Source organism: Apiospora kogelbergensis (genome assembly GCF_038363985.1).
Source record: "Apiospora kogelbergensis strain CBS 113332 chromosome Unknown utg000009l_segment0_segment0, whole genome shotgun sequence".
Taxonomy (NCBI): Eukaryota; Fungi; Ascomycota; class Sordariomycetes; order Amphisphaeriales; family Apiosporaceae; genus Apiospora; species Apiospora kogelbergensis.
The window spans coordinates 949,593-965,108 of NW_027117426.1; the positions used below are offsets into that span (position 1 = coordinate 949,593).

At 52.6% G+C, this 15,516-nt stretch overlaps 4 protein-coding genes across 4 annotated transcripts; 2 read left to right on the forward strand and 2 right to left on the reverse strand.

Annotated features, from left to right (window-relative positions):
• Positions 1-2,210: 2,210 nt before the first annotated feature.
• On the reverse strand, positions 2,211-4,587 carry PG998_013383 (protein GCN20; the record flags this gene model as incomplete). The annotated part of the gene is made up of 3 exons (XM_066880199.1): positions 2,211-3,596; positions 3,660-3,740; positions 3,796-4,587. The coding sequence occupies 3 exons, from the start codon at positions 4,585-4,587 to the stop codon at positions 2,211-2,213; spliced, it is 2,259 nt and encodes a 752-aa protein (XP_066724338.1).
• Positions 4,588-8,482: 3,895 nt separating this feature from the next.
• PG998_013384 (uncharacterized protein) lies at positions 8,483-9,427 on the reverse strand (the record flags this gene model as incomplete). Its single annotated transcript, XM_066880200.1, has 1 exon — positions 8,483-9,427. One exon carries the CDS (start codon positions 9,425-9,427, stop codon positions 8,483-8,485), a length of 945 nt encoding a protein of 314 aa, XP_066724339.1.
• A 2,049-nt stretch (positions 9,428-11,476) lies between these two features.
• PG998_013385 (uncharacterized protein) lies at positions 11,477-13,763 on the forward strand (the record flags this gene model as incomplete). Its single annotated transcript, XM_066880201.1, has 2 exons — positions 11,477-11,494; positions 11,628-13,763. 2 exons carry the CDS (start codon positions 11,477-11,479, stop codon positions 13,761-13,763), a joined length of 2,154 nt encoding a protein of 717 aa, XP_066724340.1.
• Positions 13,764-13,792: 29 nt separating this feature from the next.
• Positions 13,793-15,103, forward strand: PG998_013386 (uncharacterized protein; the record flags this gene model as incomplete). The annotated part of the gene is made up of 1 exon (XM_066880202.1): positions 13,793-15,103. One exon carries the CDS (start codon positions 13,793-13,795, stop codon positions 15,101-15,103), a length of 1,311 nt encoding a protein of 436 aa, XP_066724341.1.
• Positions 15,104-15,516: the final 413 nt, after the last annotated feature.

The following is a 15,516-nucleotide window of genomic DNA, read 5'->3' on the forward strand; positions in this document are numbered from 1 at the left end:
GTCCTTGATTTATATCGGACTATTGTACTATTTGCCGCGGATTTCCTGGTATTTCCATCATTATTTTCCCATGTATTTCTTACGTGGTTTTTTCTGTTTCTCCGGCTCAGTTTCCGGAATTAAAATAAGGTGTGGTGGTTACAAGGTTACGGTTATTTTCTGTCGCACTCGGGGTGCTTGACAATGTTTTTCTAGTATCATTAGCAGCCGCATTAGCGGTTTCAATCGGATTTCTTCGTTGTATTCTCATAACGTTCCTTGCCCCAATTGTGACGAATTAGTATCAGTGCCGACATATCGCATCCATGCTGTGTGCGCACCCATCGATGAACAGATTTATAAAGTACTTGTGTAGTAAGTGTCTCCAGTCACCCATTCCATAGCCCCTCTGCGCTCTTCAGGATGGAGGCACACTGCCTCGTAGTTTCGCTGCATTGCATACCTTCATGTCTTTCACTCAAAAGGAGCCCTCAATTCATGGGTTATTATCCGAAATTGAATGATATCATATCCTAAATCGGACGATACGAACTCGTGGAAGTAACTTAGAAGGGATGACCTGAGGCATATTCACTTTGTCTTGACGAGCGCGCGCCCCTTTCCCTCGCTCGGGGTAGCAACTACTGTTGGTAGTGTTGAAGTCCCTGCTGCCCTGTTCCATCTTTAACATACGCCGCCCCCTTTTCATGGCGTGTCTGTCTTTATACCTAGATCTTCAACTGCATCATAGCAGGTGGTGTTGCGGGTGCATAGGGGCCTGCGATAGAGAACCTATCTTCTGTATGTGTGCGTGTGTGGCCTCCGGGTTGGTTCTGAAAGGTCCTTGCTGGCTACTATGAGAACCTCCCAGGTCAGTATCCGGGCTCATACGCACCCTCCATAGTTTGTTCCAGATCTGTCGTGGTCCGAGCCAACGCAGGGCCATATGGCCTGCTATCTCGTGTCTGGTCTGCAGAGCACTTGGCGATACCTATAGGAAGGGTCGAGGATCACGAGCGATGGGGCTTAACAGGGTGGGCATGACCTCGGCGTTGACGAGGTTGGAATCCTTTCTCACAGCAACGACAAGGCCTAATAACTCTTCTCTCTATGATCCAGGCTCGCGATAGACAGTAACCAGTACGCATATGCAAGCAGTAGGATATGGCGTCCAGACACTCGATCTCAGAATCGATGTCCACATGTAAAGAGGGACGGTTAGTCAATTACATGAGAGCGGTGCAAGTTTATGCCGTTTCCGAGTGGCCATCACACTTGGCAGTGTATCTGCATCAGTCTCCGGGCTTCCATGGTAAAGGGGATCTCTATGGTTACTAATGAGCGAGAAATCCACTGTAGTAATAAAAGTGAAGAAAACCCTCAACGATGGCACAGCCGGAGTTAAAAACGATACAACTTTTTTCATGATCTATGTCCGAAGGCCTTCGTCCACCATTAGTATTCCGCTGTTTTAGAAAGCATTAGTTCAAACACGATAAGACTAAGTAGCCAGTTAACCCGCATAACCTATCACGCCCTTCATACTTGCCCGGCCGGGTAGCAGATACTGTGATGACCATTCACATGGGATGAATACGAAAAGGGGCAGGAAATAATATACTTGGTACCCCACGGCCATACTTAGGATTTCAAACCAAACGATGACCCGTAGAGAAGCAGCGGAGGGGAGATACGGTAAACGAGTGTCCCAATACGGCCAAGATTGGAAGACAAAATGCTAGCAGCCGTAGGGAAAAGCGAAGTACTATATTCGAGGGGGATGCTGCAAGGGAAGGTATAACAAATGCGAGTCTATACAAATGAAGATAATATATCGTATAGCACTCCTGACCTCTATTATAAGTCGCTGTCAGTTACCTCAAGTGCGGCTGAGTTGAGCGTAGTCGTTCATATATTCTAGTTTGGGCAGGACACTAATGGCAAGCTAGAAATATTGTTCATTACTTCATTTTGAATCGTGGCCAAGTTATCCTGCCATGCATCAGGCCTGCCACCGTGAGAAACCTTGATACGAGACAAACACGACACTGTCGCTTTCAAGGAGAACCACAACGCCCCTCTGACAGACATCAATAGCACGTAAAGATATTACTATAAGATACTTGGGCGCTGGGCTACCAGTTCTTACAATCACAGAATATATCATAGGTCTACACTGTAACCATCAAGTTGATTCATATCTCGCATACTAGTTCTTCTATGACATGCACTTAATGGGCCTTGACGACACCAGACGAGTCCGCCTGGGCCGTGATCCTCTTCTTGTACGCCTGGACGTCTCCGGGGAACTTCCAGACGGTTCCGTTCTCGCACACCCACAAGCTGTTGCACACCGTCTGCAACATGGTGACGTCGTGAGAAACCATGAGGACACCTCCCTGGAACTCCCGCAGCGCCTCGGACAGCGCGTCCATGGCCTCGATATCGAGATGGTTGGACGGTTCGTCGAGCACGAGGATGTGGGGGTTGGTCAGCGCCAAGCACGCGAAAGCGACACGCGACTTCTGACCTCCGGACAGCACTTCCATCTTCTGCAGACCCGTCGTGCCGGTGATACCGAAGGCGCCGAGCTGGCGGCGGTACTCCTCGTCGGTGCGTCCGGGGTACGTCTTCGCCATGAAACTGACGGCGCTCATGGTGAGGTCGAGGGCGTCGACGTGATGCTGGGCGAAGAATCCAACGCGCAGACGAGAGTTCTGCGAAATCAGACCCGTGGTGGCTGCCAGCTTGCCGATGAGAAGCTTCAAGATCGTAGTCTTACCAGCACCGTTAGGACCAACGATACCGATACGAGAATCGAGCTGAACGTCGAGGTCGACATCCTTGAGCAACGTGTTCTGTGGTGAGTACCCAAAGGTGACGCCCGTCATTTGGATAATAGGAGGCGAGAGCTTCTCGACGTCGGGGAACTTGAACTTGACACTGTATTCGGCCTCTGGTGGCTCCAGAATAGGCATGCGTTCCAACTTCTTGATACGGGACTGAGCCTCGGCGGCCTTGGCAGCGTTGTAGCGGAACTTGTTGATGAAATCTTGCAAATGCGCACGCGCCGCCACGTTGTTCTCGTACTCTCGCTGGTAGATCTTCTTGCGCTCCTCCTTGGTGTTGTAGAAAGACTCGAAGTTGGCACCGCGGTAGTAGTCGAGTCTTTCGGAGTGCTGGTGCATGATATCGGTTGCGACTTCGTTAAGGAAGGCTCTGTCGTGACTCACCACGAGCACCGAGCTGGGGTATGTTTGAAGGTAGTTAGAAAGGAAAGTGATAGACGGCACATCCAACATGTTAGACGGTTCGTCAAGAAGTAGCAGATCAGGTTCACAGAACAGAGCTCGGGCAAGAGCCAGACGCATACGCCAACCACCAGAGAAGGTCTTGGTGGCAAACAGCTGGCGCTCGGCTGAGAAACCAAGACCAGCAAGGATACTGGCTGCTCGGGACTCGGCCTTGTCAGATTCCATCTCGGCCAGTTTGCCTTGCACGTCACCAAGCTTGGTGTCGAGGGCCTCGCGTTCTCGATCAAGCCTGGCAGCATCGGCGGACGTATCTGCCATTGGCGCTCGCTGTGTCTCGATTTCGCCCAATTTAGTAGTAAGATCCTAAATCAGCGTTAGTAAAGGGCTTAAAGAATTGAGATTATATACGGCAAAACGTCGACATACCGCTTGCTCCTTAAGTAGGACTTTTCGCCAGACATCGGCATCCAGGACAGCCTGGATGGCTGGCGTGTCATCACCCATAAGCTACGAAATCGGGTTAGTGGCTTTATCGTATCCTGGGAGGGACACTCATACTTACCTCTTGCTCGACGTGAAGAATCGAGATATGCGTAGGAATAGGCACCTCTCTTCGCGAGAGCGCGCGCAAAAGTGTAGATTTACCCACACCGTTGTTACCAACCAAACCATAGCGATGACCGTAGGCCAAGGTGAGATTGGTGTCAGTCAAGATACGCTGGCCACCAATGGAAACATCGATGTTCTCGATCTTGATATCCTTGGACTTGTTGCCGCCACTCGAACCGAGCTGCAGAGGATTGACAGCCATGTAGAACTCCTCGTACGACTGGGCATCGTCGACCTGGTTGAGGAGCTTGGAAGCCTCGTACTGGACCGTCTTGAACTCCTTCTTGTTCTGCTTGGCCGCGATCTTGCGTTCTGCCTTCTCGAGCTTCTTGCGGTCGACCTTGGACTCGACCTTGCGAGCGTTGGCCGACTCCAGATCGATGCTGCCCGTCGCCACGGCAAGAGTGGAGGACATGTTCCGCTGGGTGCCGACCTGGATGGCCTGGTCCAGACGCTTCATGGCCGAGGGCCCCTTACGCCCGCCATTCTCACTGTTGGCGGCCTCGTACTTCTCAACCCACTTGGCAACCAGGCTACGGATCTTGTCCTGCTCGGGCCCAGTAGCATTGCCAGCAGCGGAGATCAGAAGCTCAGTGATGGCGATGGCGGCATCAGCCAGGGGCGACAGTCCAGTTGCCTCCTCCTCATCAGTCCACGTGGTCGATGCATGTCGCAGGTAGCCCACGGAATACTCGGAGAGAATCGGGTCCAAGTCCGGAAGCACGGCTCTAATCTCAGCCTCCATCTTGGTGAATGGCACTGGGACGACCGGGATATCGACTTTTCGCAGGAGCAAGGGGCTGGTAGGACTCGTGCTATGTGCGAGTAGCCGTTGCCTGTTGCTCGGACAGCGGGGTGGAAAAAGGAAGAATGTCGCAAAAAGCCCAACTCAGGCAAACAATAAATCTGAGACTTTCGATGACGCCCTCTGCACGATTGCCTCTATCTAATTCCGTTTCAAGATCTACGGGATACCAAGGTTCAGTGTGCGCTGGCGGTGTCTTCAGTTGCACAACATATGCGCATTTGCCTCCTGCCAATTTTGCATCTCCTAGTACATATTCATAAGATGTCGTCGATGGTGGGGTCACGTTACAGTGCAAAATACAGTGTGCGTCTTACTTCGGTCGGACTCCAAGCACTGTGAGCTGCTCAATATACGTTGAGACTTGGGGTACTGACTATACCTATACCTGTTTAGTTGCAGCGCGACTTTTGGCTTTTACCGCCAAGAGACACAAGTCAGAACAGTAGAATGTTGTGGTGTGATGTTGTGATCGAGTCGATCCGGCTCGGGGGCATGGTATTCAGGGATAACGGGAGTTTTCTGCTTTCTGGGGAGAAGCTTATTGACTGCCTTTCCTTACCTAATCGACGCAAGGACGCACAGTGTAATTTATGGCACGGACGTACAGTATTTCTCGTATTCCAGAGCGCCGACATTCTTAAGAGGCTTGATATAATGCCCAGGAAGGTGGTAGTACACAGCACACTGCTTTGTGCTTCAGGGAACACCCGTTTAGCCGCATCTTGATAATATATATTATGTGGCATCGCTTGCCAACTCACCAGGTAGGTGCGCCATCACAGTAGTAGAGCGTTCAGGGGAGATTTAGCGACATTTAAGGTTGCCCCCTTTCGAAGAGAACATTCATCGCTCCTGTACGGAGCATGTGTGGACACGCCTACGAACAGCAGCTCCGCGTCTGTGGAAGTGGTGGGCTTTGCTCCGAATCTAACGAATCCCATCCACGGACAGACTTAAGGGGGATCGACACGTGCCAAGTGAATGATAGTTGGTTATTCTAGAATTGCTCGTGCTTTTGTTCGAGAATAGACACATGCACTCACTTCACTACCTATTATATCGAGGCGCCGGTCGCGCCTTGGTGGCGGGCTGACTTTGGCGTGATCGGCATGGTTTTGATGAAAAAGGATGATGCGAGGCGTCCCTTTGTTCGGTGGCTCTGGATAGTGGTGGATGGGCCAAAAAACGCAACTCCCGTGCCGCTCCGCTGGGATTGGCGACGCCTCATGACGCGAGATAGACGCGATTTTGGTGTGGTTAATGTTATTTCTATTCGGGGTAATTTCACCCTCAAGCCCGCCCGTGTGGCCAAGGGCGGCCCAGAACGCGGCTTGTAGGAAAACCACACCAACGGGCGCGTCTACCGGCACGTATTCTTATTTGCTCGTACCACGGGTGACGACATCCAGGCCCAGCCAATCGCTGACGGGCAAACCCCCTCAGCCCTTTGCCCCTCGCGTGTGTCCAAATTGCCCACAGTTGCAGTTGCACCATCGCTCGAAATCCTAGATTCCTGTCAGCTCTTGGCGTGGGAATGCAACATTTCTGCTTTTCGGCGTGAAATGTGCTTGTCTGTCTGTCACCTGTCATGTTACTCGGGTTGGCAGGCAGGCAGGCATGTTGATTCCTATCTATGTACATCGGTCTTTCGCCTCACAGTGTACGACCAGGCCCATTATCCTTACTCCTACTCCCTTAAGCCATCGTATGCAGTCGACAACCAGAGCGTATGGGTTGACAGAAAAAAGCAAGGGGAGTCTTGGCATGTCAGATCGCCAAGCATTACTTGTTTGGCCAAGGTCACCAATCGATGTACTATTTATCCACGAGTGTGGCATCCGTCGACTTGCAAATGACTACCTGAGCAAAGATGTTGACCACCATTATTGTCTTTAGCCCCTCAATGCACAGAGGGGTAAAGCAGAAGAGCTGTCACGTCATGATCCACATGATGTTGACCTGCCCATCAGCATGGTGTGTTTTCGTTGCTGATGTTGCAAAGGGAAAAAAAAAAGACTAGAAGCTGTTGCAGGGATACCTCAGGGCACAGGGGTGGAAAACTGGCTGCGGCGACTACATACAGCTCAAACAGCCAATGAAGTATGTCAAATCCCTGCCTGTTCATGGACGGGGATCTGAGTTGCATCCTTTTCATGCGGCCTGGTCGTAAACACTCCGCTTCAAGATCAAGAACATTCCGCTCCGGGGGCAATGGCGAGTTACATGTGTATCCGCCGAGGTCTGACCAAATCCCGGTTCATGATATCGAAGCAACCGTCGCCATTGTGGCTGTATGGCCGGGCAACGTCTCTTCCATCCTCATGACCTCGGTTTCCAGAAGATGGGAGCGGCAATGCAGTTCTGTGCCTGACTAGAGGTACATGCAGTGGTGCGCGGCTGAAGGGAGTTGATTCTCCCACGGCTCACTCGCAGATCCCAACAAACTCCTCTATTTTCTCCTCCAAAGGTTGGACATTTGGGTCCAAGTAAAGCTTCTAGTGCAACTAGAGTTTACCAATACCGGGCTGGTAGAGCGGAGCCAAGGCTAGGCGGTGCCGTTTCGAACCAGCTCCTTAGTCCTATAGCGTTCGATGCTGATGGCTAGCAAAACCAGTCTTATGTAGTTCGCGCACGAGCGACCGTTTGCACTTGAACTAGTTGGAGCCTACGGAAAACGGGCTTCACGATGCTGCCAGCTGCTTGCTGCTCCGTTGGGTCACATGAGCCGGCTCTGCCGAACTAATAGATAGCGCAGGAAGTTTGGCGCCATGCCACGATCCGTCTTCCTGGTTCTTGTTTTCCCACGACCATGAAGAAAATAATAGCACGGCATTTCCGATAGCTTGGCGAGCTAACACACAAAGGAGAATTCTAGGAATATCGGAAAATGCGGGCAGCGGCTTGCGGATTTTCCTTACCTGGCGACTGGCGATCTGGAGGCGACGTATTACAATGTTACTCGCGCTTTGGCCTTTGAGGCTCCGTAGCTGACGTGAGATATATTTTACTCCGTCCTATGGAGCAAAAGAAACTGGCAAGACTTGGTATGATACTGTGAAAAGCAGTCAAGTCAAGGAGGCTGAGAGGTGGGTGGTTGCTTGTCGAGTTGCACAATACTTACTTACATTGCAGTATGCAGACGTTGGCGATAGATTAGTGTGTACCTGGAAGTAAAGAATGTAGCTTGGGTAACCGGGTAACAGGTCTATTTCCATGTTGTTACATAGATCACCGCAGCTCACCTCCACTTCCACGGTGGAACCATACATGCGATCAGACGAAGGGCACAGAGTGAACCGTGATCAATATCGGCCCTTTGCTTGTAAAGCCTGTTTATCGGGCTGTTGGCTGTTATCTTTTATGTGTCCAGCCACTGTGCTAATAGATGAAACTGCTTGCTGGTACATACAGAGCCCGTTCCGATTCGGATCGGTATCCTATATACGCATCAACAAAGCCGATAGGCTCGGACGAGTTTGCTGCCTCGCCGTCGGGAGACTTGTTAAATAAAAGGCGTTGAGAAAAGGCGAGATACCGAGAGACTGTCAAACGGCTAGAGGAGATAGTCAAGATACTTCCGGCCGGAAGGAGACGACTTCGAATGGATACGAGACAGGTACGACGGTTAGAGACATAAGAGACAAGTCGATCGTCGTGCGGAGTTGAAGGGGCAATGCCTGCGCCTCGAATAACTAATCGTGAGAGCCTTGCCGACCCCTCGTTCTCCGAGTTGCACTAATATCTCTGACCCCATGCCACCCGGCGCAGTCGAGAACCGTCTAACTTATTTTCATCCCCGCGACCAGGGCGCTTCGAACTAATTTCCTGGAGCTTAGACGCATCTGGGGATATTCCCGGTGATATCGGTCGCAAAGCGTGTTGTAGCAGTAGCAACGACCGGCTTGAATATTCCTGGAAGGTTGTTGGAGGCCACCAGGGCTGTTTGTCTGCCAGCTGTGATAGGGAAGGTGTTACCACATGTTTGCTGTGCCTTGCACAGCTTCTGCACTTGATATAGCATGCCATTCCTGCTTGATTGTAGCCGGTGCGTCCGCTTGTCTAACCTATGGGGTGGGAGAAGGAATTTTGACAGCTTCAGTCGATGGCCTAGGTCAGTGCACAACATCAAGAGAAGACGCCACAGATCAGCATTGAACTTGTCAGTTATACAATTATGTTGCCTGTCAGCGGGATCATAGCAGCACTCCTGGCGCGTCGCCAGGTTCATGTATCGAGCCCAACTGTTGTCTGTATTTAAGGCTTCTCGGGCTTTATCGCTACGAGAAACGGCGACAGGCATCTCATTCACGGTGGCGTTGACATCCTGGAGGTTAGGAAACCGGGGGGCTCCAACAAGACGAATGCCTGTCTGGGGTATTTGTTGGGTCCCGACACAATGCAATGCCGCCGCAAATAGCGCATCCAGTACTGCATCCAGTAGAAGGCGAATGTTTCCAATGCCCATTGAGAAGAAGCAAAAGGCTCCTTGCAGCTGGCGCTTTGCTATTGTTTCCGCTTGGCTCCAACTTGCCGAACAATAGGGCAGGTCTGGGCAGGGGAGGAAATCAGGGCAGACTCGCAGTAGTGTCCAGCCCGCGCTAGCGGGAAGTGCAGTTCCCAGCCAGTCAAGACGGAAGAGGTGGACGCCCGGCGGCAGGCTGTACGACATGCGCATCGCATCAGATGCAGTTGGCTGAACACGAATGAAAGCCGTGGGATCGAGACTAGCATGAGTTGCCTTATCTCCACTGGCTGCACTTGCACTGCTTACGGGCATTGTTAGTGAAGCAACCAGCAGCGCAGCAGTCGGAACCTGCGGGGGTTCGTGCCGATGTTTCTGCAGACGGACCATGCCTGCAAAAGTCCATGGCAATATCCGCGGCAAGCACTTTGGGCTGTCCGCCGAGGCGGGAAATTTCGTTGAGCAGTCGTCGTTTCCCCGTGCCGTACACTGACGATAGTAAGTCTCAGGTGAGGGCGTGGGAAAAGACGCTACCACACCGATCTCATCAGTGCAAAGAGACACATGGTAATAAGAGTGAGACAGCCCGCATCGCTGTACACTGTGCTTGGGGATGCGGTCAATGTAAGTGCAGGGGAGGAGGAGATAGCGCAGACTTTATATTTCTGGCCATTTCGGGAGACGACATGTGGATATTCTGGGGGGCGTTTTCCAACGAGACCCGGCCCTACAGGCCAATGCATCAGCCGGATCAGGGAAGAGATGCGGCGTTCTGTGGTCTCTGCCGTGGAAAAGCAACATCAGCAATCAAGATCCTCGATTCTCTCCTGGTGCGCTCTCCACACTGTTGCCCGGAACCCACATCGTGTATCGAACCACCCTCTTGTCCCTGCCGAAAGCCCGTCACCTGGCATCTCCAATGCATCTGCCAATACCGGGTACCAACGTAGCGGAATGGGCTAGGGGAAAGGGGAGACTGGAGGCAGCATGGATTCGACGTATCACAAGTATCAGGCGTCCTGGAGGAGGAAGAAGCAGAATAAAAACAAATACAACGAATGACAGGCTACACACCCGACAGACGACAGACAGGACAGGGCTTAAACGGGTAGGTGGTAGGCCAGCAAAAAGAATATCACTGTCTGTCTGTCTTCTGTCACTGTCTCGCAGGTTGCTGTTGTGGCTCTCGCACTGTGGCATTGTACCGCTAGATTGTTCGGTCAGCCAATGCCAGCTCCATAACTCCATAACGCCCCCAGCATGGAGGGTAAGCCAAGTGCTAGACGAATCAGACCCAGCTTTCCGCCCATTGAAACAGCCCAATGGCGAGGGAAGCAGGAAGGGACAGGACTAGCTGGGATGGGCAGTGTACCTACATGCATGGTGTAATCAAATTGCGACCAAGTAACAAGCGACATCAACAACAACAACAAACAAATAATAACACAGGCACTACTGCCCAGGTTCGTTGTTTTTTCAGCTACCTTAGGTCAACCTTGTCAACGCTCCGGCCTGTCAACGCTCTCTGTTACCGGGCTAATTGCGTCGTGACAAGCTGAAAACCAGCCGCCCAAGGGTACCTACTGCTACCTGTGCCTGTCACCCTGTCCTGTCGTTGCATTGCTCTGGGATTAAGCAATTGTGCCGACCTGCCTGCCTCTGTTGGATGTTGTGCTAGGATCTGGTCCTTCATTCGCGCTGTGGGTTTTTGTTGTCGCATAGTACAGTGCCGGGCTTTAATTTCCTCAACTGCGATTTGCAGCATAGCATAGCATTTCCCGCATTTTGTTTCTCTCTGCCCGAGTCTGGCATTGATCCTTCTGCTTCTCTCCGTTGTCTCTTCTTCCATCTTATTGCATTGTGGTCAATACCTGTTTGGAGCTGTTGCTTGTGTCCTTCTCGCCCCCGAACCGCCTGCTTACACGTGGGTATTGAAGCCGAACTCGTTCTTGCAGTGTCCGGCGCGTCTAGAGCGGGCTGGTGGTCGCAGAGTTCAGTGCCTGCATATTTACAAATACAAAGCCGACCTAGTCAGCGGCCGACCTCGTTCAACAACAACAAGGACAGCGCTGAGGGGGAACAAACGGTCGAGTTCGCGTCGGGAGCCCTTTTGTTCAGAAATTGGACGACTTGGAGACAATCCGGTGTCCGCCTTTCATCTTCGACGCCATATTTGCGTTTACGAATTATTCGCCATCGCGACGCCGCTTCCCATCCTTCCGTTCGAACAAACTTCTCTGGGGTCTTCTGCCATGTCTTGACGAACAATGGTTACGAGAGCGTCCAACAGCCTCAGCCACTTCTCCTTTTTACCTTTCTGCTGGCGGCTATTATTCCTCCCCCTAGAAGAACGCGGCTTGCAATATGCAGACTGTCCCTAGTGTAAGTCCCAGCCCACCACCCGGTGCTGCAGCTCAGCGCACATGAAGTCAAAAGTGCGCCGGCAAGCATTTTCCCCAGAGTAACCAACCTCGTATACCTGCCCCTGCATCAGCACACAATTGGGCATATCAAGGTCTATATCGACTCCTCGAGCATTGTACTTCCTACAGTCTTGCCTCGTCTTTCGCCGATCCAATTGGGGTGTATTGCTAACTCGAGGATTTCCATTGTGCAGCTCATCGGGTCCGGCACAGCCATCGCTGCGGCGGCAACAGGCCTTGTCTTCGGCCAGCCTGCCGAAAACCACACTATTCCGCCTTCGAGGCAAACTTCTGGGAAGCGGAAAACCCCCGATCGAGAGTTAATATCGCCCATATCGCCCACATTCCCTTCGCGCCCAGGGACGACTGGTTCTGCATGGGTGGAATCGACAGTCGATACGCAACAGTCCACCGCCCAGCTCGCCCCGAGTGCAATCATCCGCTCACGAAATTCGCAACGGCGGTCAACACAAACGCAAACAACGCCCCCTAGGCCGTCAACGTGGCGCCGGCCCTCTGTAAAGCAGAGTGACGCGGGATCCGGGATCGCAAGTACCGAAGATTCGCGAGACTCGTTTTCATCTTCCAACGGCTCTTGGATGCGGAGGCTGTCGCTACGACCCATGTCACAGCACGAGAGTGTGAAATCCAGCATTGGACAAGATTCACCCTCTGTGTTTTCTTATGGATCGGGCCAGCCCATCTTCGGACAACCGAGTGCATCTGCCCGTCCGTTACCACCCAACAAACTAGTCAAGAGATCTTCGGCGAATCATGGACACGGCTCTCCAATGGTATCACAAGGATCAAGATCGCAAATGCCGACACTGCGAAGGCCGGCAACGAGCCATCAAAGATCCGCAACACTTCACCAGTTGACCGCTGAAACTGTCTCTTCCCCAGTCGCCCAGATCTCCCAAGAATCTCGCTCGAGACCCAGGGCGCAAACATTAGGCTTCCCAGCGCATGAGCCAGCGCTCGATATTTCGGCGCGCGACCGTTCGAGTTGGAGATCGTTCTTCCATGCTCGGATAGCTAGAATCACTGCCAGAGCAACACCAATCAGTCGCGAATCGCGACCGGGAGCAAAGCGAATTTGTGTAGAGCGCCAATCCAGTGTTCAGGCCGCGTATCTTGTCTCACCTAGATCAGTGATGCAAGGCTCATATCTTCCTCCTATGCAAGAAGTATCGTGGGACGCCGACGTTAGTGAAGAGGTGGCAGGAAGCCCACAAAACTCTAACGATTCGGGACCCTCTCGCAGTGCTACGCCGTCCAAAACTCCCAAGCGCTCCATGTCAATGCATTTCAGCTCCCCCGCCAATTGGATTCCCAAGTCAGGAAGTCTTCGCCGCCGCAAACGAGGTGGGATCGGTGCGGACACTGAAGATGAAACACTACGCCAAGTTTCTGATCCAACGCCAATCATGACACACTCCAGCTATGATCAGGCCTCCTCAAATACCATTAGAGCTCACACCACCGGCGGGACGGGCACACCCAGCAGGGCAGAAGCGGATTTGGCGGCTATTTTTCAGCCACCTCAGCAGAGGAGCAACTCACCTCTTCCATCGCTGTCCAGGCTGTCGAGTTTCCACATGGACCTATCCCGCATCGGCTCACCAACGAACATGGCGTTCCAGCCTAATTTGGACAACGAGCCAGCGAGCTTAGCGAACCCGCCAACGCTGCGTATTAACTCGAATGTTTCACATAATCGGACATTGGAACGTGCATCAACTGTCGCAAGCTCCGAGTACCACCGCGGCTTTACGTCGGGTGACGATGATGATACAGATTTTAAGACGGACACGCCTTATGATTCCCTTCGGACTGCGGGATCGGGCCGCCGAAGGGCGCTCGACTCGCCGTCGGAATCCATGTTTGATGAGTCACCTCCGAGCTCCGCCGGGAATAACAAGCCGAAGCGTCTCTCGATACAAGAAATCCTAGGGCCAACTTATGATGGCGGCGACAGGATAATGGAAGAAGACGAGGGCTTGTCCACGCCTGTCGGTGCTGCCTTTGACGAGGCCGAAACTCACTTCCGCCTTGCCAGCCTTCAGGATAACGAAGACTTCAGATATCCATCCACCATTCCCGGTCTGCCGCGTGCGAGCGCTGGTGCGGACTTTGGTCGACCATCGTTTGACGATGATGACGCTTTGGACTGGGCCAAAGAAGACGAACACCACGTCTACAACCACCTATCCCCCCTAGCTCTATGAACTCTCGGGGTGGCAGTCCCAGCTTGCGCATGGCACTGGCTAGTATCACAGGCAATGCCGTTAGCAACCCTGAACTAAGGTACAGTAATGAACGCCCGAGAAGTAACATATTCGACTGGACCGAGGCGACCCAACACGACAAGCACGAAGGAGAGGGCCATTCGACGCGGCCCAAGACCGTCCATGGCAAACAAGCGCTCGACATGAGAGGCGGACGTATACCAAGTCGGAAAGGACCGGTGGCGGCTCACATACGGAGCCAGAGCGTCCCTGCCGTACAGGATATCGTGGATACTTCAAAACCGGCAAAGCCAGCGTCTAAGTTCGGTACTTGGGGCCTAGGCTCGAAGAATGTGAGCGAGGACTGGGACGACGATTTCGAGTTTGAGGAAGACACGGGGGCTGGCCCGTTGCAAGGCGCCAAGGCCAACAATCGCCTATCGATGGTTGTCCCCGCGTCTATCGCCGCGACCCAGCCCACGGTCAAGGCACACTCTGGTCAAATTCGTGAATTATCACTCCTGGTCAATGACCTCAAACGACTCTGCCGCTTGGGAAAGGAGATGGATATGCTTGGTGGCTCATCTGCGACGTTGTGGCGAGAAGCCGAGGGCATAATAGCTCTGGCCTCGCCTGACGAAGACGCCGGTGATACCCCTGCATCTCATGTGCACTTCGATGAGACGGACCTGGATGCTGCCGATGAGAGGTTCATTGACGAAGGTTTCGATGGCAGTGCGCTTGGGGATCAAGGTTATCGAGGCAAGGTTTCCGAACAGATGAAGACGGCGGTAGTTAAAGAAAGGCATACAACCCGTCGGCGGTCTGTTTTCTCTCCAGACGACGATATCTTCGGAAACTTCCCACAGTCCCAAGACGGTACTTCTGAGCCTCCCAGGACTCCGGATGCGCGCCAGACGACACTGCCCTTCTCGCCCTCATCTGTGGCCAAGTCCTTGATGGAATCCATGCAACTTCGGCGGCGAGAGCCTACTGATGGCTCGGACGACGACTCCCCCAACGGGCGGCTCAATTTCGACACTAACAGTCTCAAAGAATTGGTTAAGCGAGCAGGCGACCTTAGGGACTCCCTCTCGGATATTGTGCGCAAGGCTGATCACATAACGCAAAGCCCGGTTCGAACTCCCCGGCGGGACAGGAGCGAAAAGAACGAGGATGGCAGCCCTGCCTTCACTCGTGTCTTCAACGATCCCTCGTCGAGCCCTTCGAAGCGGATCCCCCACAGTCACAGCAGCAGCTCAGTTCTAAACGGAGGCTCTATGAACGCCCCATCGCCTAATGGACTAAGCCAACGCCTGCAGATGATGACGGTGAACTGAGGCCATCCGTCACCCATCCACCCACATACCCTATAATATACTACCCTTGTCTCGTCGCCGACACCCGCCCACCCACGCTATTCGAAGCCCCTACGCAAACCTCGCTCCCCAGTGGGCTTGTATCCGTATACACAATTGTTTGATTTGCATAGCGAAGGTGGTTTCTCTTTCATTTCGCGAAGAAAAGGCATGCATCGAAAGGCAACCCCCTTTTGGGTTGGTACGGAGCCATGACTGACGAATGGATTCGATGTCCGGAGGCAAAAATAAAATCCCAGCGCTGCTGATGTTGGCAGTGTGGCTGGGTGGGAATGCTTGTTTGTTTCTGCCATATCACCTTTTTGCCCGAGCGAGCGACTCTGGATAAAAAAAGACGTTTCATCGTTTTTTCTCTCTTGTTTTGAAAGACGATT